The following is a 24,100-nucleotide window of genomic DNA, read 5'->3' as shown; positions in this document are numbered from 1 at the left end:
ATATATGAACAGCTGAAACTCTCAGAAAATAATTTGAAGATGTAGAATTTATGGCGAACAATGAACTTAAAAGGCAGTGTTCTGTAAAATGTACCAAAATCCATTAAGAATGTGCAATAAATATGTTTCATTGTGTTCCAAGCTTGATGTGCTGTCAAAGACAAATATTGCAATGGTCCTAACTTAGAAATATTAATGTGGACTTGGCAAGGTAAAGTTACCAAGCAGAAATTATGCTCGTCTAAATGATGAGAGAGTCGTATTTGTCACATTTTAAAAGGCTATTTGACAGTGCTGTCAAAAAAGCAGCCATCTTCTTCAGTGTTAGTTCCCCTGTCTGTGCCTGGTTTATAAATACATTACGGTCCTTTTATTGAATATATTGATAGTCTCAGTAACAAATGTGTTGTTTTGATCACTCAGCAATAGGTGTCAAAACTGGTTTGTCTCAGGTCACTGGATGAAGTATTGCCTGACATAGATGATGTGACAGGATGTGTGTGTGTATGTGTGTAGTTTGTGCATGTTGTGTGTAGTCTAACTTGTGTTCTCAAGGGATCCTTGCCCTGAAGTGATTCTAATGGCATTAGCTGCTGTCTGAATGGCTCGATGTTGCATTGTTTCCTCTGACACACACACGTTAAGTTTTCAAGCATATAAGGGACTCTCATTTCTATTGGCAGCTGGTGTTGAATAAGACTAGGAGGGTGTACAGTCGCGGAAAAAAATATTAGACCACCCTTATTTTCTTCAATTTCTTGTTCATTTTAATGCCTGGTACGACTAAAGGTAAAGTTTTTTTTCAACATTGTTTTTATTGGAATCAAGGTTAAAAAACAAAAAAAGTGACAGTCATACAAGTAAAAAAACAATGCTTTAGGATATTCAACATAACATTAATACAATACCCACCTTACATATTCCTGGGTGATGCATCCCAATCTGAGAATAAATAAATAAATAAAGTAGAAAAGCACTTGGAGAGCGCAGACCTCCGCCAAGGCAGATCAGTATCCCCCCCCCCCCCCATGATCACCACCAAAATTTAATCATTTGTTCCTTGTGCCAGTATCAACATTTCCTGAAATTTTGTATCAAAATCCTTCCATAACTTTTTGAGTTATCTTGCTAACAGACAAACCCCAATGAAAACACAAGAAAAGCACTCGGAGAGTGCAGACCTCCGCCAAGACGGATCTGCCCCCCGCCCCCCGATCACCACCAAAATTTAACCACTTGTTCCTTGTGCCAGTATCAATATTTCCTGAAAATTTTGTGAAAATCCGTCCATAACTTTTTTTGTTATCTTGCTAACAAACAAACAAACAAATAAACACGCAAACACAAAGCAAAGTGATCACAATACCTCCTGGCAGAAGTAAAAAGCTCCGCTGTTACACTTGGCAGAGGTAACAAATAGAAGCAATAACATTAGAAGGTATGACACTCATTAGGCATAAATGATAAAATAAAAAGAAAACAAGAGTGGAGTTTGTTTATGGGCCAGATTTGAGAGCAAGTGAAGTAGTGTTGGGGTGTGTAATGACACATGTCGTCCCTCATAAATTTGCTTAGAACTCATGAATTCATGAGTTATCAGAGAGAGTTTTTAGTGTGTTAATAAAGGACATGTAAGAGTGTAAGAGGTTTTTGGACCCCCTGAGTGTGTATTTAACCTTTTCTAGACTTAGATGGAGCATGAGGTCACTCATCCACAAGAAGGTGCTAGGCATTCGTTTGGACAAATATAATGATAACAACAAAAATAGCTAATAAGAGTTTAATTTCAGAGCTGATATCTATCCATTTTCCATGTTTTCTTGATAATAACCAAAATCACTTCCGTTCTTACATCAATATCTATGGCAATGTACTGACAAGAACAGTGTTTTTAGACATTCCATGTTTTCTTTTCTGTCTGTTTTAGTCACATGATACACACAGGAGTTAGTACTTGATTGCATAACCATTGTTTCTGATGACTTTTGATGGTCTAATAATTATTTCCGTGACTGTAAGTATATGAACATAGTGGATATGATTTAAGATACTGGTACACTGCAAAAATCAAAATCATACCAAGTGTATTTTTCTCATTTCTAGTCAAAATATCTCATCACTCTTAAAATAAGACATAATCACCTAAAGAGTAACTTCTAAGTGAGGTATAAGAACTTATTTTTAGATAATAGATCTTGAAAATCGTATTTCAAGAAATCTTACCAAGATAATTTTCAGTTGTTCCATTATTGGCAGATTTTTTTTGCTTCAATTAAGCAAAAAAAATCTTGAATTAAACAAAAAATCTGCTAATGGAACAAGTGAAAATTATCTTGGTAAGATTTCTTGAAATAAGATTTTTAAGTTCTGTCGTCTAAAAATAAGTTCTTATATCTCACTGAAAAGTTACTCTTTAGGCGATTATGTCTGATTTTAAGTGTGATGAGATATTTTGAGTAGAAATGAGAAAAACACACTTGGTAAGCTTTTGATTTTTGCAGTGTTATACTTATGCTGACATGTAGGTCTTGTTTGACTGAAGTCTACATGTATTTCAGTGTTCTTTATGAAAAGAAAAAGAAAAAACACACACATGAAATTCTAATGCACCTTAGTTAATTCAAACCCCAGTCTCCAAGGTGTCAACCCCAGAAGCTATCCACTCAACCACAGAGAGACTGCTGAAAATGGGCCTTCATTACCTCTGTGGCTGAATAGCCATGTGGTGTTTGGCTTCATACTCTGTTAAACACCAGTCCCCGTGTAAAACACAGAGGAGGAGGTAACTAAATGAAGGTGTAAAGGGCAGAACAGGACAAAACTTTGTTACCTGTGACATTTAGAGCAGGTTAATCATCTGCTTTACGTTCAGTCTGGAGTCCTGGAAGCATCTGTGTCTCACTCAAAGCCACGTGGCACCCCAGCGAAAATCATCCAATCATATGAAGGCAAGAAAATAAAAAAATAAAAAAATCAGATTGGCCGTACTTATTTTATAATCCTGACTTGATTCTTTAATCAAAATACTAACCAGTCCCTACCTTACTTAGCCCAAGAAATCAGCCAGTATCAGTCATGTTGAGGGCAGTGTGGTTGTCTCACCTGTTAAATAAAGGTTTTCAGCCACATAATAGACACTTATTTTTCCATTACCCACAACCAGAACGTGAACATATTCATAAAGAAATGAACTCAATACAGTTATACAGCTTCAATAAAGGTTGACATTAACTACAGGGCACAGGACTATTATTTTATCATAATAGTTTAACTTTTTTTTTGTCTTTCACAGACATATTAAATAAAATGTACAGTTAATGTTATGCTTAAATAGCTCTTCTCAAACTAATTTTATGCGGGGGTGGTCCACTGCTTCATTCCTCTCCACTTATCCTAACCTTAACCCTGTGGTTCTCAATCTTTTTCTCTCGGACCTCCCTTGGGAGGACAAAAAATCTCCAGGCCCCCCTCAACCCCAACAACATTGTAACAGTGGTGCAGTTATAACTTTTATTGAAAGAAACATCAATATCTTAACAATACTTTTAGCTTTTCCTTGAATAATTTGTTGTGCACATTAAAAATAACTTGTATTTTTGCGTGAACAATACAAATAAACTCAACAAGACTGCTCCTTGAGGCAGTATCTTTCCAAATAAAAATAGGAAATGTGCAATTATCTTACAACCATGACAATAAAGTACATTTTTTTGGAATCACAAACAAATTTTGGTAACTAAGATGAACATTTGGACAATATCAGTGGCTGCAATGAGCCCATGTACATTGTACATCTCAGAATATTAAAGTGCAAACTGTTCAAACCGTGTAAAACAGAAACATTACACATTTTTCTTTTCCAGTCCAATCCTTGTCCATTCTCCAAACCTAAACTCTTTGTCTAGTGACAGATCACCATGGCGGTAGATTGGTTTGTTGTACATCCCTAAAATAAGTCCAGGGTGTTCCAACGCTAAAACATTAGTTCCACCTGCCACATGTTCTAACCTGAAAAAAAACAAAAAAAAAAACCACCCAGGAGTGATCCCATGCCCCCCCACACACACACACAGTTTGAGAAACACTGCCTTAACCTAAGCTTTATCCTGCACATTTAATAATCTACATTAGGGCTGCACAACAATGGAAAAAATTGACATTGCGATTTTTTTTTAACCGTCGATATGTATTGCAATATGAAAAAATCCTCAGGAGGATATAATAGCTGTGTGGTGCCGACGTAAAGAGTCAAACTAATTAGTTGCGTTTCCTCTCGTTGTAGCAACAGGTGCAAGGCACTATCAACATTAGGGATGGGAATCGATAAGAATTTAATGATTCCGATTCCATTATCGATTTTGCTTATCGATCTGACTCCTTATCGATTCTCTTATTGATTCTCATTGGGTGAGGGAATAAAAGAGTACAAACGGGTGTGTTTACATTAACTGTCTTTTATATTTCCATCTGCACAGAAATATAACATATACAGTATGTACAAATAATAATAACAGATGACACCAGGCCTGGTTTGGGGGGAGGGGGGTGCAGTGAAAGTGAAACTAAAGACGCTTTACTAATTCCTCTATTGCCACATTTCTACTACGTGGAACCGGTTCGACTCTGCCCGTCTCCCGTTGTTGTGCACCTCATTTCCTTTCCTCTACCTTCGGAAACTTGTATTTGAGGGGATATGATGTTTGTTGCCCGCACCGGAACTGGAACTGAGCCTGGATGACGGCCTGGTGTTCACTCTGCCGCTAGATTCACAAGCGCCGCTAAGTAGTGAATCAAATGAATCACATGCTGTGGACAAATGTTTGAGCATATTGGAGGGAATCCACCCTTTTGAAAAAATGGAAGCTTTGACAATGTTCCAGTGGACCTGGTGTCGTCTTTTTGGACTGTTTCGGCCTCAACGCCATGTTGGCTATGTTCTGACCAAAACAATGCAGCGTACGTGTGACGTCATCGCGCATGCGCAACAAAGGCGGAATCGATAAGCACAATCGTTAAGCAGGCAGGCAAACAATTCCAAGGAATCAAGCTACCAGGATCCGGTTCTCAAAAAGAACCAGTTCTCGATTCCCATCCCTAATCAACATACAACACGTGTTTCAATATCATCCTTCTTGTAGCCGAAATAATTCCAGATAACTGATGTTGCTTTTTTTTTTTTTTGGCACTGAGTCTTCGTTTATGGTGATTTTCTCTTCTTCGTTGCTCATTTTTCAATGTTTTTACCTGCGACTCACTCCAAACTGATTACAAATGATTGTGATTGGTGGATCACTGTGCACACACTGTGCACAGTGTGTGTCAGGTACCCTTAAAATTAGATGAGAACACATTGAGTTCATTTGCCTCCTACATTGCAGGACCTGCGATGTGACTATTGAGCACTATTGATGATGATGCTCAAACAATATTCTGCGCAGCTCTAATCTACATTGTGGAGTTTTTCTGTATGCCCCCATTATAAGCTGTGTCCCCTCATTGTGAATGTGAAATCAGTTTATGTCTCCTTAACAGAGAAAAACACATGTTCACACACACACACAGACACACGCATACACACATACACACACACACCTGGGACAGTACCAATCATTAGGGATCCGTACTGTGTTGTCTCCTATGCTTAATGTTCCTGCTTGTTTTTCCAAGCCAGTCACGACTGTGTTTCTGCGCATGTGTTCTCAAGTGACAATGTTGTATTTCCTTCAATGTGTTTTGACACAGTCAGTGAATGAATTGAAGAGATGTTAGGACCCAGTCTGCTGTGTTGAGTCGCTGTGACAGTCAGATCCCTGGCTGTCTGAGAGCACCGTGCTGGGCTCAGCATTCAAATCACCTGACGCACAGGCATACATACACACACACACAAAAAAAAAAAAGACACATGCAGAAACGACAAGAACACACATGAAGGGGTCTACTATTCAGCAGTCCGTCTATTGATGTTTCTGTATGTTTTTCCTCTCTCTCAAAGTCTTTTATTTCCTGTCTCCGCCTCATAGTCAGCTCCTTCTGCTGCAGAAAATGAATCAAAGAAAAAGAAAATCTCCCCCAGCAACTTTCAGCCCTCTAAAACTCATAATGCAACATTACAGGGAGGCACTTTTTAATAACTTTTCCTTGTTGAAACTGAAGATTATGTGCCACAGTGTGTCTGATACGGTATCAGGACTTTCCCTGATTCTTATTTCAGTAGATTTCTGCTGCCATTGAAAGATACCACTATCTCACCTGATAGGAACAATATTATTTAGGTAATTTAATGGTCATCTTCTCGGAATTCATAAAACGATTTCTACTTTGCTCTTTTCTCTGTTATATTCCCACCAACAACAAATGTTCTCTTTTCATCAACAGTATGTATTCACTGTTTTTGTAGATTATCTGTTCTTATTTCATACTTTAAGCCTCACTTTTCTTGAGCTTTCCCTTTTGAGCTAATTCGATGACTCACTGAGAATTTTAGTCACTACTCGTATCCCTCGGGTATTATACATCAGATTTTTGAGCTCACTGTAAACACCCAGCTCGGACTGAAAACAGAGCTTCTACATCTTTTATATTCAAATTGGCAACGTGAAATGATGGAAAAAGAAGACTGTGGCTCTAAAACCCCTCATGGATCGACAGTGTATTTTGCTCTTGTTTTCCAGCAGCCTCTTCCTGTTTCTGTCTCAGACTGTCGCAGTATGTGTGTGGGAGGGGGAAAGCAAGTTTTTCCATGGCTCATCACAGTCTTTAGCTCATAGTGCAGCTAAATGGGTGACTGTATATCCGCTATCCCAATTAAGGGTGTTAATGTGTGAGCGTGTATGTTGAGAAAGTGTGAATGTGTTTATGTGTGCGAATACAGCAGTGAAAGCTTTGTACAAAGTCTCTCTCTCCCTCTCTCTCTATGTGTGTGTGTGTCACCCATATGCATTCACCAGCCGTCATCAGTATACACAAAAAAAAAAAAAAAAAACACTGAGAGGAAGCTTGCGCAGCACGCAGGAATGTTACAAGAAAGAGATTTTCACAGACATTTTGATGCAGAGAATATAGATGAAAGAAACAATTTTAAGAGCAATGTACAGAAACATGTAGACTGACAAATAGACTAACACAGGATAAAATACACCCCTTCCCACCATTTCTGCATAGCTGTCTCCTGCTTAATTGTAGTCGCTGGTAATAGCTGCAGGGAAGAAGATTTGTCATGGGAAATAAAACACAGCAGAGTAAGAATAAACTTCCTGCCTCCACAGGAAGCAGCTGTTGCCATGGTAAAGCTAATTTAAAAAGCCAGATTCAGAAGGACAAAACAACTGCATATATTGAGAAACATTATGCATTTCTATGTATTGTACTAAAGTTATAATGCGCAGGTAGAGCAGTGCATACTCTTTTGCTCTGTAGTAGGTGACTTTTTTCCTGTTTTTCACCACCTGGTTGAACATCTTGTCAGAGGATTAGCTCTGGAGCACGGAGAGACATTTGTTACTAAATCACTACTGTCCTATTTTCTTGTAATAAATTCCCATTAATATCATTACCCTGTACAAACAAAGTCTGTTCCACTGCTTGCGATTAATCCTACTGTAGCATTTAGTGCAAACAAATACCAGCACACATATACAAGGCGTGCATGTAAATGAAGCCGCATGCGTGTTTATTGTTACTGTATCTGTAATTATGTTGAACACTTACAACGTGTATGCAAATATATATTGAGTCTCCCGAGTTGAGTGGATGTGAGGGGCGGGGTGTGGATGTGTGAAAGACTGTGCATATGTATATGCACAGGCCCAGCACTGACTTGGCTCCGTGCCTCTCGCTGGCTGCCAGTTAAAAGCCAGAGGACTACCAAACCCAATATGTTATTATGCATTTACTCAGGCTCCGGCTGCTACTGGCTGACTTGGAAGCCAGCTTTTTGTTTTGATGCATGGCAGCATGAGTATGCTAAAAAAAAAATTAAAAAAAAGTTCTGTCATTCTCTCTTTCTTTGCTTTTTCACTTCTTATCTTATCCCTGTATTTGCTTTTGAGATCTTAAACACAGTGTGCAGGCTCCCTCGCCAGTAATAAGTCATGACACAGATATAGCTGTTTATGAGCTGCTGCACTGAGAGCTAAATTATTTGCAGTATTTTCCATTTTAAAATGTCCACAGTGTGATGGTGTAAAATCAGTCCAAAATATCCCATAGCAACCCAGCGCTTCTGTGCTACAAAGACTTACGACACACAATATGCAAGATTTCACGGATGCAAAAAGAAACAATCAACTATACCCACTCACACATCCACACAATACCTATGTCCTGCAGAATCCACACAGAGCACTTCTCTAATCCCACTCACATACACACACACACACACACACACACACTCACATACTCCAAATTTCTTACATTAAACAAATACGTTTACATTGTTATACTCATTTAGGTTTTTAGATATAAATCCGAAGTGAGCAATTAATGAACTTACCTTGATTCTTATTGTGTTTTGACTGAATTCCTTGTTTCAAAGATAAAATCAAACAAAAACCACTTTAGCACCTAAACCTGCCACAAAGGCAGGAAACCCCTGAGTGTCAGCATTTACCAACTGAAAATATCATTGTATCTACATGTACAGCTTTGTTTTCAGCCATGTCGGTTGGTGATTATGTTCCATGATTTTAATGTTTAGGTTTCGGAAACAACTCCACTGTCTGGTTAAATATAGAAAAAAAATATTAAAAGATGTGATTAAAAAAGACACATGGTGGTGTGATCTTATTCTAATATTAACAAAATGTGTTTATAGTCAAAAGGCGTCAATAAATTTTTAACTGTAAGTGCCCACTTTATTAATATGAAGAAAACAAACACAGCTTTTTTTGGTTGTGTGAGGTAACATCAGGTAATCTTTGCAACAACATCAGGCCATTGAAGAGGGTGAAACACTTGAGAATAAAATATAAGAGGAAATGTTGAATGAAACCTAATATTTAGAAGTAAATATATTTTCATTTAAACCATGAATGCTTGACATCGTATGCATTTGAAAGTGTGTAAAATGTATAGGCACATGTAAAAATTCAAGGTGGATTATGTAACAAACATCCACTTTATTGCATTATATATGCATCATATTCTGTATTCACAGGTGAAAGCAAATCCCTATTTGAATTGTAGGAAATGGAAAACCATTTCCTCTCACAGAACTCTGTGATGGGACTAAATGAATCATCAATGAATGTGCAATGACTGTTGACATTGATTTACTCTCTGCTGTCGCACCCCTCTGTGTGCATTTGATTGTTAGAGGTGATTGTTATCAGTAAGCAATGCATTCTGTTATGCAGACAAGTGAGTTTACGATAAGAGCATTTGCTCTCATCAGGAGAAGAGACAGCAAGAGACTAATGGGCCTTTGGGGCTTGAAAACAACAAGCATTAAACAACTGTGAGTTGTGAGGTGATGTTATGACATGTTGATGATTAGTGGTTTGTTGGAGGGACTGCAGAGCCAAAAGCCTGTTTTACCTATCAAACTTTGATGCCGTAAATATGCTCCTCCGATTTAATTGCTTAGAAATATCATCAGTTAAATCAAAACAGACATTTCCTTCATTATTTAAGATCTCTTAGATATCTGTGGTGTGTTTGTCAGACAGTGTGATAAACATTTATTGCTCTAACGTTGTCAACTTGTCTTCCAGATCTCGGCTGGGTTGCCATGACGAGCGAGGAGTGTCCTGTGCCGCTGGGGAGCATTTCCTCAGCAGGGCCAGGGCAGATTGAGGAATACAGCTCGGCGCAGGCTGATGACATCATTGAGGAAGTGGGTCCAGGCGATGATGTCAGCATCGGCAGTGACCTAAGCACTCTCGTGGTGCCTTTCCCGGAGCTGGCACCTGTGGTGTTCTTTTGCCTCAAGCAGACCACCTGCCCTCGTAACTGGTGCATCCGGATGGTGTCCAGCCCATATCCTTTCATTCACTGGTGGAACAGATCCCTTGTTAAATAACATTTAGTTTCTCTGCAAACATGTTGAATTAAATTTCCCAAAGTTTGTTTTTTATTCATTTTGTTTGACCCTATTAATCCATCCTACTCACAAGCAGTCATAGCGGAACACCTCACCGGTAGTATTTTCCATGTGAGTGCAGTTTACATGGTATTTGTTATCCACAACATCAGCTCCCGCCTCAGTGTTTTTTATAGCTTCATTAATCCACCTCCTCCTCAAATCACCCCATCATTCTTTACCTCTTCTGCTCACTGGTACACCTTTCACATTTCCTCTCATTCATCCACTCCCTCTTTTCATCTCCTTATCTAATATGACTCCTCTCTCCCCTCCACAGGATATCCACTCCTTCCTTTTTACACCCCACTTTTGCAGAGTCACAATTTATCCTTTTTGTGGCTTCTTCAGATATTCCCTTTCATTATTTTGACACATTTTCTTCCATTTTAGCTCTGACCCCCATCCTATCCACCTGTACTCTTTTTTTTTTTTTTTTTCTTGTGGATTTGCTGCCACAGAACAGCAGACACCCCAGAATCTTCTCAAAGTAAGTGTGTTTGAAATCCTTCTACAACTGCAGTGATCAGCATAGCTCTGCTTGAACAATGGAAAAGGCGTTTGTATGTGTGTATGCGATTTAAGCTTGGCTGGGAACAAGCAGTTGTCTGTTTGCTGACTGCACTGACAGTGGCAGTGGGATGAGGGATGATCCTTTCACATTAGGGACAGGCAGGACCACACTGGACTAGCTTCTATATCCTGTCATGTTTGTGTATGTGTGTAGATCAAAGTGCAGTACGATCATAACAGTATGAGTCCAGTGCTCTAAGAACTCTGAAGTCAGTCTCTAATTTACTTGGCTGATAAGTTCAGGGGCCGCTAGACTCTCAAGTGACCCACATCCAGTATTGTCCATAAAAGCCTGCATAGCCTCGATTCACTATTTAGTACAGTGGTGTCAAAGTTTGGCTGGTGGCGTATGTTGTATATAGATCTACTTAACCAGAGTTCATTTTTTACTTGGATATTTAACCTAAACAAAGGAAAACATGGTGAATAAGTTGGTCCAGTAGTCTATCAGTGTGTAATGGCCTATTATTTATTATTGTATACTGAGAAGAAGGATACATTTTTCATCTACACTCTATTTATTTATTAAATTTGACCAGCAGAAACTGTCTACCCTATAGCTTCTTACTAACATTTATTATTTAATTCTAACCTAAAACTTTCATGGTGTTTGCACACTTGGACCTTTTCAGTCCTCCAAATAAGAGCAATAAGTCAGCATTTTATATTTCAACCCTCCAAAAAAAAAAAAAAGAAAACCTGCCAAACTGGGACCAACTGGGGATTTTAGCCTCCAGACTTGCTGCAGACAGATCGCATGCTATTGCGCTGGGACCCTTGGAAAAACAAACAGCTGAATCCATGGCTTCTGGTAATGAAGAGCAAGACAGGTGGATGTGAGATATTTGAGGAAGAAATTACTGCACTTTTTCAAATGTGGAATGAAGAGCACATCAAATGGTACTGGCTATAATTTAGAGTAAGGCCCAATCCCAATTCACCCCTTACCCCTACCCCTTGGCCCTTGCTCTTGACACTATCTCTTGAAACGGAACTGCAAGGGTTAGGGGTTGAAACATTCCCCTATGAAATGGGACAACCCTTTGCGACCTGTTACGTCATCAGCAGTCATCGATGCCGCTATTAACAGTTGTGACAACTTTATTTCTGAAAGTATTCCCCATGTCGTCAGCAGCTGTAACTGTCTCTGTTGCATGGGCTTTGGTCATCTTTTTGCGGCTATCAACTATATACCACAGAAATGCGATCTATAACACACTGAAACGGCATTAAACAGTCGATCAAATGATTAAGTGTTTTACGAAGAAATACGTACATCACACTGCTACACTTTTTGGCTGTGTTTACCTCCATCTTGCCGATGATTCTAACAGAATTATGGGAAGTTTCCCCTACCCCTCCATTTGTAGTGTCATCCTGAAAAATCTCCGTTTCGAGGGCTATACAGCCTCCCGCCTTAGCCCTTCCTCTCCGTCTAATTGAGAATCAGGACAACACTACCTCTTCACATGTACATGCAAAACGGAGGGGTAGGGGTAAGGAGGAGGACCAAGGGGTGAATTGGGATTTTCCTCTAAGTTTCAGCTCATGAAAGTTAGAGGTTTCACCGGACATGTCAAATTAAAGAAGAAAAAAACATCCAGAAATTAATTTCCATGCATCCACTATCCTTACATTACAATCCCTTGTACACTTCTCTCCATTGAGGGTTATTTAGCAATAGTTATCAGAATTCAGTGGCTATTCTAACATACAGGAATTTTCATAATATAATGGATGCATCCAAAAAATCCTGTATCAGCAAGTCTGGGAGATCCAAAGGAACTACGGTGTGAAGATAAAGGTGGTAGAGGTCCCATCGCAGCTGAAGTGGACCAGATAAAGACACAAGTCCTCCTTAAATGAACTGCCAACATGAAAGCAAGAACAACTGAGCCCATTTTCTATTGGTTAAATATTTGGCCCATTGTAAGAGGGTTGAGTTTGGTTCATTCAAAAAGGACTATATTTGAAAACACAGCAAAGAAAGACTGAAGTGATGAATGAGAAGAGTAATGAGGGTACGACTGCAAGGAGGTAGGGCATAAGCTATCGTAAAAGAATAGATTTAGAGGAAAACTCTGAAAATGAATAAGGACAGATCATCAAAACTGGTGAGGTATTAAAATCAAATCCAGTGAAAGGCCTTGTAAGCAGGTTGTTAGACTTTATTCGTTTACAGAGCCGCTGAAGAGATGGATTCCATAGAAGTTTGTCTTTTTTACAGAGAAACAAATGATGAACTAGAAAACCACAGAGACAGCGGGAAAGTGCGTCCAGTTAGACAGCGCGAACTGGACAGAGAAACTTTCTGTTTGCTTTTCAGACTGCGTCTTTGATCTTTGGAGGAAAAGAGGTTTCAGAGGGATTTTACACCGCTTGCTAATGGCTGAGCTCTGCTCCTCTCAGTTGGCCCGGTGCCACAGGGTAAAAACATGCCACCGCATACATACACACTGCAGCACACACACTTCAAATCTCATTTCACATCGCCTGAGCTTCTGTTGCGGCTCATTGGTTGGTGGACACCCACAGTGGCTGAAACTGTAAGCATGTTAAAACATGGCTAGGCACACCTGGGTGTGTGAGAATGTGTGAGAAAAATATAAAGTGAATGTGTGAAAGGTGAAAAAGATTGTGGTTTCAGGGAAGGATGTTATTGCTGCAGTTGAAGTGATTTTTTTTTTTTTCTCAGGTGGGATCAGCTGGAAAGTCAAGAAAACACACAGACTCACCCCATCCAGCCACCACAGTGCTTAGTGTGGTGGTACTTCTGCTACTGTGGATACATTAGTATAGACAGTTTTGAAGCTGGCTGAGGTGTGTGTGGGTTGGCTTGTATATTCACAAGCTTTGTGCCTTTACTTGTGTAAGACTTGGAGGATGTGTGTGTATTTATCCGCTCTGTGTGTGGGACTTCAGCTGGAGAAAGAGTTTGGTGTTTGATGTTTGCACTGGAGGAACAATTTGTACCTGCTTGTGTGTTATTGATTTTACAAAAGTAGACAGTGCTGTATACAGTACAGGATATGGATAGGATGTTTATAGGTTATGTACTGACCAAATATGTGGACGATGTACTTTGTTTTATTTAAAAGACATGGATCATTAAACTTCATGCGACTACACTCTCCAAAGTTGCGGTTTCATAACATAAAGCTCATTGCGCTGTCATGAAGTTGTGTTTTGCTTGTCTCCAGTGCAGTGCAGTTTATCTGTCAAGTCAATTTTACCTAGATGTGTTGTGTGTGGGGGCAATAAGTGGTTGTTTCACCATCTTTTTGCAGATCAATAATTCTGTCCACCTCTCAGAAACTGTGAGAGGCCTTCAGTGACACACACATAAACACACACAGTCACACACACACACACACACACATACACACTGTGATGTGATCTCCTACGCTTGCCTGCAGCGTAGCACCTGGAGCACATCTCTATATTGCACCCCACACACATTTTTCCCTCTCTCTTTTGCTCTTGCTCTTTAGAGTGCATCTTAACACTTAGTGTAAATGAACCCCAATTCTCCTCCGTTGTTGTTTTCAAACGCTTTCATCCTTGACCTCATACGCCACATTGGCTGATGTCTGTGTTTGATGATTACAGTTTAACCAATTTCATATTTATCGGGGTCTTTCATAATGGCTGATCTTTCTCCCCGTGATTCATTCTTCTCTTTTCTCATCTGTATCGCTCACACTTACAAATCCCTCCACTGTTCATAACGGTCGCATAGAGCCACTGAATGCATAAGAAAGTAGAGTACAGTTTCTTTCCTCTCGGCTTTGCCTCTCCAACTAATATAATGTAGCAGCTGTCACTTAATTCGTATTGGGATTGATAGGAGTGCAGATATTTGGCCTACTACTTTCACTCCCACTCTCATTAGACTCATTACAGTGCACTAAAGGGCACACAGTGCAACCGCTTGTATGAGCCCGTATATGAGCTATTCTACTAACTGGTACAAACTGCTCTCCTGCAACTAAAAAACACATTTAAAAAGCTTTTATTTATGTAAATACTCCCCTAGCCCTGAAATCTAATCTTGTGTAAAAAAAAAAAAATGTTTGTTTACTTGGAGGAAAAGGGTGCACGGCAGTGGTGTTATTTAAAAATATTCAGTGACTTTTTTAACACATTTACTCCAAAATTATTGGACCAATTCTATTTACATTAATGGGGTCACATTTTGCTAAACCCAATTTTATTAGTCTTTGGTACATTTATTTGTGTATTTGGACCCTAACAGTTCATAAAGTTTGAATTTGACCCCTCCAGGCGGCAAAGCTATCTTTATTTTCATTTTGGCAAAAATCGAGTGGATTTCTACAACCTGTTTTAATTCCTTCTTAATTTGTTAACTTTTATAAGTAGTTACGCCAGAACATTTGTACATATAAGGTCAAGACTTCCGGTGAACAAGTCTTGACCTTGGCGGGGGGGGGGGGTATGTTTTTATGCTTTTATTTTTTTATGTGATAGGTAGAATACACATTTTCTCTTTTAATTCTACTTTCTTTTTAATGTAACTTATTTTTTAGCTATTTACACCCTGTATGTATTTATTATTGTTGATGTGGTATGACTGTTTCTGTGGAGCAGTGACCGTATTTTGAATTTGAATTTCCCCTTGGGAATCAATATAGTCTGTCTGTCTATCTATCTATCTATCTATCTATCTATCTATCTATCTATCTATCTATCTATCTATCTATCTATCTATCTATCTATCTATCTATCTATCTATCTATATATATATATATATATATATATATATATATATATATATATATATATATATATATATATATATATATATGTCTGTCTCTGTCTGTCCGTCCGTCCGTCAAGGTTATTATCGTTAACGAAAACTAACGAAATGCCAAAAACTAGAATTGTAAAAACATTTTCGTTAACTGAAATAAATAAAAACTATAATTAAAAGAAAAAAACGATAACTAACTGAAACTATATTGTGTGCTTATAAAACTAACTAAAATGTATAAAAATTATGGATAAAATTCCCTTCGTTTTCGCTTTTGTCAAAGTTGAATTGATATTAAATTGATTTATTTTGCTCTAGCAATTTTAGCTGCTGGCACCATACAGAACTTCACGGTCCGTCACTTGTGGTTTAGAGTCGTCTTCTGGTCTCCACTCTTCCTGGAAACATGGAGAATAAAGTTGGGAGAAAGCAGCAGAGTCCTGTCTGGGATTTATTTGAATACGACGGAGAAGAAGATAAAAAATATGAAAAAACTTAAACTAAACTAAAACTAAGCATTTAGAAAACAACAAAAACTAATAAAAACTCGCAAACCTGCTCTAAAAACTAATTAAAACTAACTGAATTAGGAAAAAAAAAGTCAAAACTAAATAAAACTAAACTATAATGAAAAATCCAAAACTATTATAATCTATCTATCTATCTATCTATCTATCTATCTATCTATCTATCTATCTATCTATCTATCTATCTATCTATCTATCTATCTATCTATCTATCTATCTATCTATCTATCTATCTATCTATCTATCTATCTATCTATCTATCTATCTATCTATCTATCTATCTATCTATCTATCTATCTATCTATCTAAGACTATAAAATGCATGTTACACAATACCTGATGAAGTGCACCGTTTCAGAGTCAATAAGGTAGCACTCAGCATTAACTCACCTCTGACCCCTTGGGCTCCAATAGTAGTCGACTCTCATTCTACAAAGCTGAAACCGATTGGCTGCTCTGCAACCAATATATGACATCATAGATCCTCCATCCTTTAATTGTATTCATTTGTATTATATATTCTGGTGAGTTAATTATATATTCTCTTCCTCCTGATTTCAACTCTTCATGCCTTACATTCATAATTTCTAGTTGGTATGTTGTAAAGAAGCTGTATTTTCAAAGTGGAAGTGCAGGGTAATTACTTGCAGTACGCACGATTTCAGAGAAGGAAATGTGCGGGGCTGTGTTTATGAGCTGTTTAGAAGCAGAGCATTGATTGATGTACAGCTCTGGGCGCTACCCTTTTTCTTTCCTCATCCAAACATCATTACAATTGCATGCACTTCATTTCCGTCCACCCTAGTTCTTTCCCTCTCGTCTTTTCCGTAATTAGTATTGTCCAGCCGCTCTCCCACATTTTGCCCTCTCTGCTACCCCTGTCATCTTCTGCTCCTTCTGTCAGTTCTTCTCTCTTCGTTTCTCCTCTGTTTTTCTTTTTTTTTTCTCCCCCCTCTCTCTCCACTGAAGAGCTCAATGCCAGTAACTATCTTTCAGTTCACATTATCTCACCCTCTCCCCCTTCTCCTCTGATTGGCTCCTGTGGTGTTCAAGCAGAGTGACCGGCCTTTGTGGCCCATGATCCTCTCTGGCCCTGACAGCTTGTTATCTCCATGGTGACGGATGGCTGAGGCGTTGCCATGCCGTGCTCTTAACTACTGCCGAGGATGGAGTACGCACCTGGGACACATCATACTCTTTCACTTTCTCATTCTGTGGTTTTCTTTTATTCTTTTTTTTTTTTAAATTTCTCTCAACTTTTGCGTTCTGTCCTTCTGTCGTCTTTGACTCTGGGAAAAAGTTGCTGTGAAGTAGATGGTAGATGATGGTAGATTTGTCTTTTCTTTCCCTGTGACACTTGCTATGAGGTGTGTGACTTGATGGATGCGCGTGTTGATGTTGAATGGCTGTTGCGCTTGTTTTGACAGATGTTTTATTAAGGAGCATCAAAAGTCTTTCTTTATTGCACGCAGACACTCTACGTCTTTGCGTCTTTTATCTTCTGCTTGTTCTCCTGTCTTTTTTGTGTCATTTCTTCCTTTCCACTTCCTATTTTGTTTTCACTCAAAGACTCAGTCACTCCTGTCTACTTATGCATCCTTTTACTCCCCTCTTCTTTTTTCGTTTTTCTCTTCTCAAATTTCCATATATGCCTTCATCTTGTGCAGTAATATGAGTGTTCCACTTATTTTAATGAGCCTCTGCTTCAAGTAGAGTATAAACTGTTGTCCTTTTACCCCCGGGAAACTCGTCTTTTTAAAAGAGGTGCAAACATTAATGAGACAAACCTCTGTTAAGGATAAATAAAACTTATTAAAATACTAATGCTCGCTCTTCCAAAATAAGTCCCAGTGCTAATGTTAATACTAGTACCAATACTGATTTTAATGATTATCGCTTCTTCATTCCTTCTTTGCCACTCCTCCTCCCTCTCTTTTCTCCCTGAGGTCTAGTCCAAACTCCATTAGTGCCTGCACTGTCTGACAGAGTAAAAAGAGATGAGGGGGGAATGGCAGAGAAGAGATGAAGAGCTTAAAGGGACTCTAATGACTACTGTAGTAGCAAGCCTCAGTGAATACATACTCTGTGTGACCTTTTGCACATGCGTTACTTTTTCATAGAAGTTAGGATGTATTGAACATGCTATTTGTGCTGTGGCAGCTTTAACTTCAAGGGTTTTTATTTTATTTTATATTATTTTATCAGGAAAGACAAGAGCATCCTGGTCAAAACAATTAGGGTCAGAATTTAACTCAAACTGTACATCCATACAACAAACATCAAGAAATCGACCTTAAAGATGTAAAAAGAAAAGCTATCTATCTATCTATCTATCTATCTATCTATCTATCTATCTATCTATCTATCTATCTATCTATCTATCTATCTATCTATCTATCTATCTATCTATCTATCTATCTATCTATCTATCTATCTATCTGAACCGTTTAGTCCTCATGAGGGTCGTATGGGTACCTTAGTCTATCCCAGTTACCCACGGGTGAAGGCGGGGTCTCACTAGATCACCTCCTAGCAAAACATGCCGCAATACAGTTCATTTTTTTCCCGTCATTTTCTTTATTAAACTTTTCATACAAAATTTAAGAAAGAACACAAAATCACAGACAAGAGCTTACGACAAGAATGTCCAAGGATCAATAACACCGTAAAACTATTAAAATAAAATAACACAGAAAAAAACATACACAAAAAATAAAAAAGACATATAAATCAACATAAAACATGATATATGTATTACAAGCTGCTAGTGAAGTGGTTATGGGTTGTTAACATAAGACTGGAAGAAAAAATTAAACGTTAAAAAAAAAAAAAAAAAAAAAAAAATCAATCGTAGTTTTCAGGGAAGTCCAGCTTCCGAACATATTCAAAAAAAGGGTCCCATATTTTAGAAAATTGTTGTTGTGAGCCCTTCAACAAGTGTCTGATTTTTTCCAAATTGGCAAAATAAAGTACATCCCTGACCCAATGAGAGTGAGACGGCGGAGTGGCCGATTTCCATTTTAGAAGAATCAATCGTCATGCCAACAAACTGACAAAGGCTATAAAAGATCTGTTTCCTGAAGACAATGATAAAACATTTGAAGTTGCACCAAACAGAGCAATAGTAGAACTTGGCGCAATACTTTCCCCAGTGACCTCACCCAAAGTGTCAAAAATTTTGAACACAATTAAATTTAATAGGGACAATTACACAGGTAAAATTACTGAGCAAGTCAAAAGTATTTTCCTCAAAAAGAGAAAATTTGGCTCTATATTGAGTTTGGAGAGCTTTACCCAAAGAGTAACTTTTAGACTAACTTTTTAGAGAAGGACCAAATGTTATCTGACTAGAGTAAAATTTTCTTCAATTTTAGTAAATTTTACTCCTGTGTAGGAATTAGGACGCATCTTCTCCAGTTAAAGGCAGTTCAACTTTACAGTGATCCTCACCTCTTACCAAAGAACCAGTGACGTGTGGCTGGGAATTGGTTTTTGTAAGGCAAAGAATATAAAACCTGATGGTCTGAGGTTAAAGCAAAAGTTTTGTATTTCAGTGGATAGAGTTGGGTACAAGATTGAACAAACAAAACAAGCAAGTCATTATAAAAGACCAACAGAAACAGGGGAAAGCAAAAAAGGCCAACGGATGCAACTTAAATGAATCAATCCATATAACAAAAAGAGGACTCTAACTTTACTTTGGAAACCACTTTGCTTCTGATGTACACACTGTTCCATTTTAATGCTTGGGAAGCACAAAACCTGAAATTATGTGTCTAAGCCTTGATGCTTTGTTTGGCTTTTTCCCACATTAACTGAACTACACAAAATACTACTGAATACATACTACATTAAGGTTTATTTTAAGTACTTTTAATTTGTTCATGTCCTTGCCAAATGTATTTAATTGCCGACAGTAGACGTTTGTGCAGCTGCAGCTATTGGTGACATATTAAACAAACTTGAAGTAAATGGTTCACATAATAAATCAGTGGAAATGTAAAGAGTTGTACTTTGCTTGTTGTCAGCTGGAAACACTGCAGATTGATTTTTCTCAGTAATTAAAGCAAAGGTATTCTCATTAAAAGTAAAAGATTTAAATTTTGGGGTGTAAACATCTACATGGCCTTCGTGTCTTCATAGGGAGTCCAAAGGATCTTCTGTTTCAGGGATGTCAAACACAATGTAATACGACATAAAGTGGGCCGGACCAGGAAAATAATATAAATAATAGTATAGGAACTTATAAATAATGTCAAATCTAAAGTTTTCTCTGATTTTGAGGGAAAAAAAGTCAAAGTCTGTAAGGAAAATGTTAACAACTATGAACCGTACTTGAACATAACTTGAACAAATATGAACAACCTGATAATTATTTTTAAAAATGAGTGCAATTTTAATAATATTGGGCCTAGTTTGTCATGTATACATTACAACTTACAGATCACAGTGGATCTACAAATACACAAAACATTTAATAACAGGTGGAATACTGGTAAAATTAGACATACAACTCTGAGGACATTTCAGGATGTTCATATTTGTTCATGTTATTCACATATTTTATAAAAGGCTAGTCTGTAAATGTAAATATTTTTGTGTAATTTTACTTTTTTTAAAACTAAAACAAAAAGAAAAGTTTTTATTAATTATAGGTTACTAGTGGCATTGTACCCGTGGTGCCATTGTACAATCGCATGAGTGGCTAAAATCTCCCAGCATACCTCACAACATTTGAATACAGACATAAAATGATCCCTAGTAGATAGTCAGGTAATGTTTCTATTCATTTGGTGAGTTTGGCGACGATTGGGCCTGTGAAGGCTGAGGAAAACCCGTACAAATGCCCTCCTGTGCTGCAACATCAATCGGACATCGATCGGACGGACGGACACAGAACGTGCATTATATAGTAGGATAATGGTAGGATTTTACTGGTCTGACCCACTTTAGACTGAACTGACCTAAAAGGATTTTAACGTCCTTGACTGTAAATGTCTTCCGTGTAAATTTTGCATTTCACAAATTCACCCCGCGGGCCAGATTGGACACTTTGGCAGGCCAGTTTTGGCCCCCAGGCCGCATGTTTGACACCTGTGTTCTGTTTGAATGGAGTCCGATGGGAGAAGTGGTTCAACCCAATGAATAAACAACTGTTTTATGAGAAGCGTTGATTCCATAATAATCAGTCGTCTGCAATGATTTTAATATTTTATCATTATCAACATATATTTATGTGTCCGGCTCTGTAAAATGTATAATTATATCTTGAAAATCATTTTGGACCATGTTCAGGTGATGCATGACTCAGTTGCTGAAGCAAAACAATATCAAGCATTTCCAAAATCGATCCCTTTTAGTGTGATAATGTCTGTAATACTAAGTATGTAACCCTTTTGTATTAATAGCGACATGATTTACTCAACTGGAATGGAGTTCTATTAAAGCAATAAATACTTATCATAATCATAATAACAACAAACATTTATAAATAAGACATGTTTAGGTGATCAGTTGGATGTTCCATTCACATATGCATGTAAGGTATAATTTTTTTTAAGCCTTCTTAGTGAGCCTCGTAGATTCTAAAGCTTGATATATTTTATGTATAAATATAGTGTGTTAAACATATTTCAAACAGTAGAATCTACAAGGTGGGCAATAATGTTATTTTAGATTTTAAAAGTCAAACCTAATGATTTTGCTGTATTTTCTAACATGATATTCAAATGAGTTCAGGTCATTGGTCATGTTTGGTCATTATATGGAGCTGGATATGTATTAAAGGCAATATTTAAGTATTATATGCATGAGTGATATATAAATTGAGAAAATTGCATAAGAGCTTTGATGTGATTTTTAGGAAATATTGCTTGTTCAAGGTGATGTCAAATGGGGGTGAGTTCAGCTGCTGTTGTAAAAAACATCTGGAAGTTTAGATAGTTGGAGAATATCAATATATCGATGGCCAAAAAACAAAACTTCCTATCTGCAAATTTTTAGATTTTGAGTTTTCACATTAAATGGTGAGAACAAGGATGATATTGTTAACACATAATATAAAAAGAGAGTCTGAGAACAGTAGAATATGCTTGGATATCTTTAACAAAGAGCATACTATAATAAAACTAAACATTTTTTTTTGTTTCCTGAAAAAAGTGATTTTTTCAGATAGGAGGTTTTGTATTCTGGCCATCAATATGGCATCATAAGATGGATCCTTCTAGGAAACAAAATTCAACTATTTCTGAGTAAGTCGACGAAAGTGGGCCAGATAGGTACAGAAAGGAGACACACCCTTAAGATGAGACCTGTAGAGACACCTAGAGGTGTTGTAAACATTAGGAGAATATTCAGTGATGTCCTGATACCACTGGCTCACAGCGTATATCTGGATCTGTGTTGAAATCATCAGCGATTCAAGGAAAAATAGAATAAAATATTAGTGAAAATGACTTACAATATATATTAATGTACTGTGGTATTTGGCTGTTAGCTACAAAAGCTGTATTGTAAGAAGTGTTGAAATGTGTGTAAATATGTGATGTAATTTCAACTATAGGACAGATCAAGCAAACATTTTACATTTTAGAGCTCAGTGAATTGTCTTTTTGCCATTCAGTGCATGACTTGAGCTGAATGTGACACCATGTGCTAAACCTAAATGTATAACAACAAAATAAATTAGTGTTAGAGAATATAAATGTAACCCACAATACAATTATTGTAAATCATAAATAGTCATATGTCTGCGCTCAAGTCAAATGCTTTAAATAGCGAATAGTTATGGTCAAAGTGGTTTTATAATGTGAAACTCTGTTACCTGTTCATCTCCTTGTATGCTGACTGCCCGTTCAACCTCATCCACTCTCATCTACCTTCTTTTATGTGTATGTGTTTTTTTTTTTGTCAGTATTTGTCTCTGTATTTGTTCTTCGATCACCATTTAGTATTAACTTCATATCTGTTTACCCGTTTGATGTATGTTTGTCCCTTGGTTGTTTATTGTAAAGCGTCTTTGAGTACTTAGAAAAGCGCTATATAAAACCAATGTATTATTATTATTATTATTATTATTATTATTATTATTATTATTATTATTATTATTATTTATCCACACCATAACAGAACTAATGAAACAGATTTCCAAGACTCTTTGCGATGTATTTGTTTTGTAGTAAAATCAGCATCTGACTAGCCACATGATGTATAACATAACACCCCTGATGTACTGTTTTAGTAGCTGAGTCCACTTCTCTGCTGTCTGACATGTGTTATGAACAACCTCACAACCATCTGTGGCTCTGCTTCTGGTTTACATGTGGTTATTAACAATTACATTTGCCATGAGTGTCCTTTAGGAAAACTTAATGCACCTCTATCCTTAGTTTGGTCCAAACAAATACTTTAAGCTCTTCCCTGAGCGCCCTTCCCATTTGTAATTTCCTTGCCGCTCATGAAGCATCGATATTGGAATGGAGGTGTTGGGTGATTATTATTTATATTCATGAATAATTTTTTTTCACGCCCGTTTGTATATTTGCCCATACATTTTGCAATTTGTACAAACATGCTTCAGTTTGTACGCGTCATCGTGATCCACCGCTGTTGGATTATGGAATTATGCATACACTATTGCCGAATTGCCGCCATAATTGGGTTATGGTTTAGTTCGATGTGACATTCTTTAAGGAGAATTACATCCAGATGGCTGGCTGACATTATCCACCTACTGCTTTGGCACTCTGTTATGCTATATGTTGTATTACAGCAATATTTTAGACAGCAGTGCCTATTTGTCTGGATGGGGTAGCAGCGAGGCAGATTGCTTTTGGACAAAATGCATACATAAATGTCAGAGGTGCACAAACAGAAGAGCATTTGCACATACTCATACATTTATAGGAACAATGACTACTTTCCTTCTTCTGTTTTCGTCTTCATTCATAATCATATTCTTCTGGCCTTATTTTCTAACTTATAAAAGAATCATATCCGTTTTTTTTTTTTTTTTTTTTAAGCCATTTCAAGTCAGAAGTATTGCTTTACACAAACTGGGACTCTTGAGAGAATTTAATAAGTCATTTAATGGCTCCATCACCACTAACTGCAGGGTACATTTTATCCAAGTGAGTGCTTTGTAGTTTGCTA

General features: G+C 37.5%; 1 protein-coding gene across 1 annotated transcript in view; it reads left to right on the top strand.

Moving 5' to 3' along the window:
- The first annotated feature begins 9,727 nt into the window (after positions 1–9,727).
- cacna1ia (calcium voltage-gated channel subunit alpha1 Ia) overlaps positions 9,728–24,100 on the top strand; it is a 237,764-nt gene continuing 223,391 nt past the window's right edge. Inside the window, exon 1 of the mRNA XM_030141341.1 lies at positions 9,728–9,975. Coding sequence (XP_029997201.1) covers positions 9,728–9,975 — 248 coding nt within the window. The remainder of the gene's footprint in view (positions 9,976–24,100) is intronic.

This window comes from Sphaeramia orbicularis, chromosome 8 (assembly GCF_902148855.1).
Source record: "Sphaeramia orbicularis chromosome 8, fSphaOr1.1, whole genome shotgun sequence".
NCBI lineage: Eukaryota > Metazoa > Chordata > Actinopteri > Kurtiformes > Apogonidae > Sphaeramia > Sphaeramia orbicularis.
This window is presented reverse-complemented; position numbering and strand designations above follow the sequence as displayed.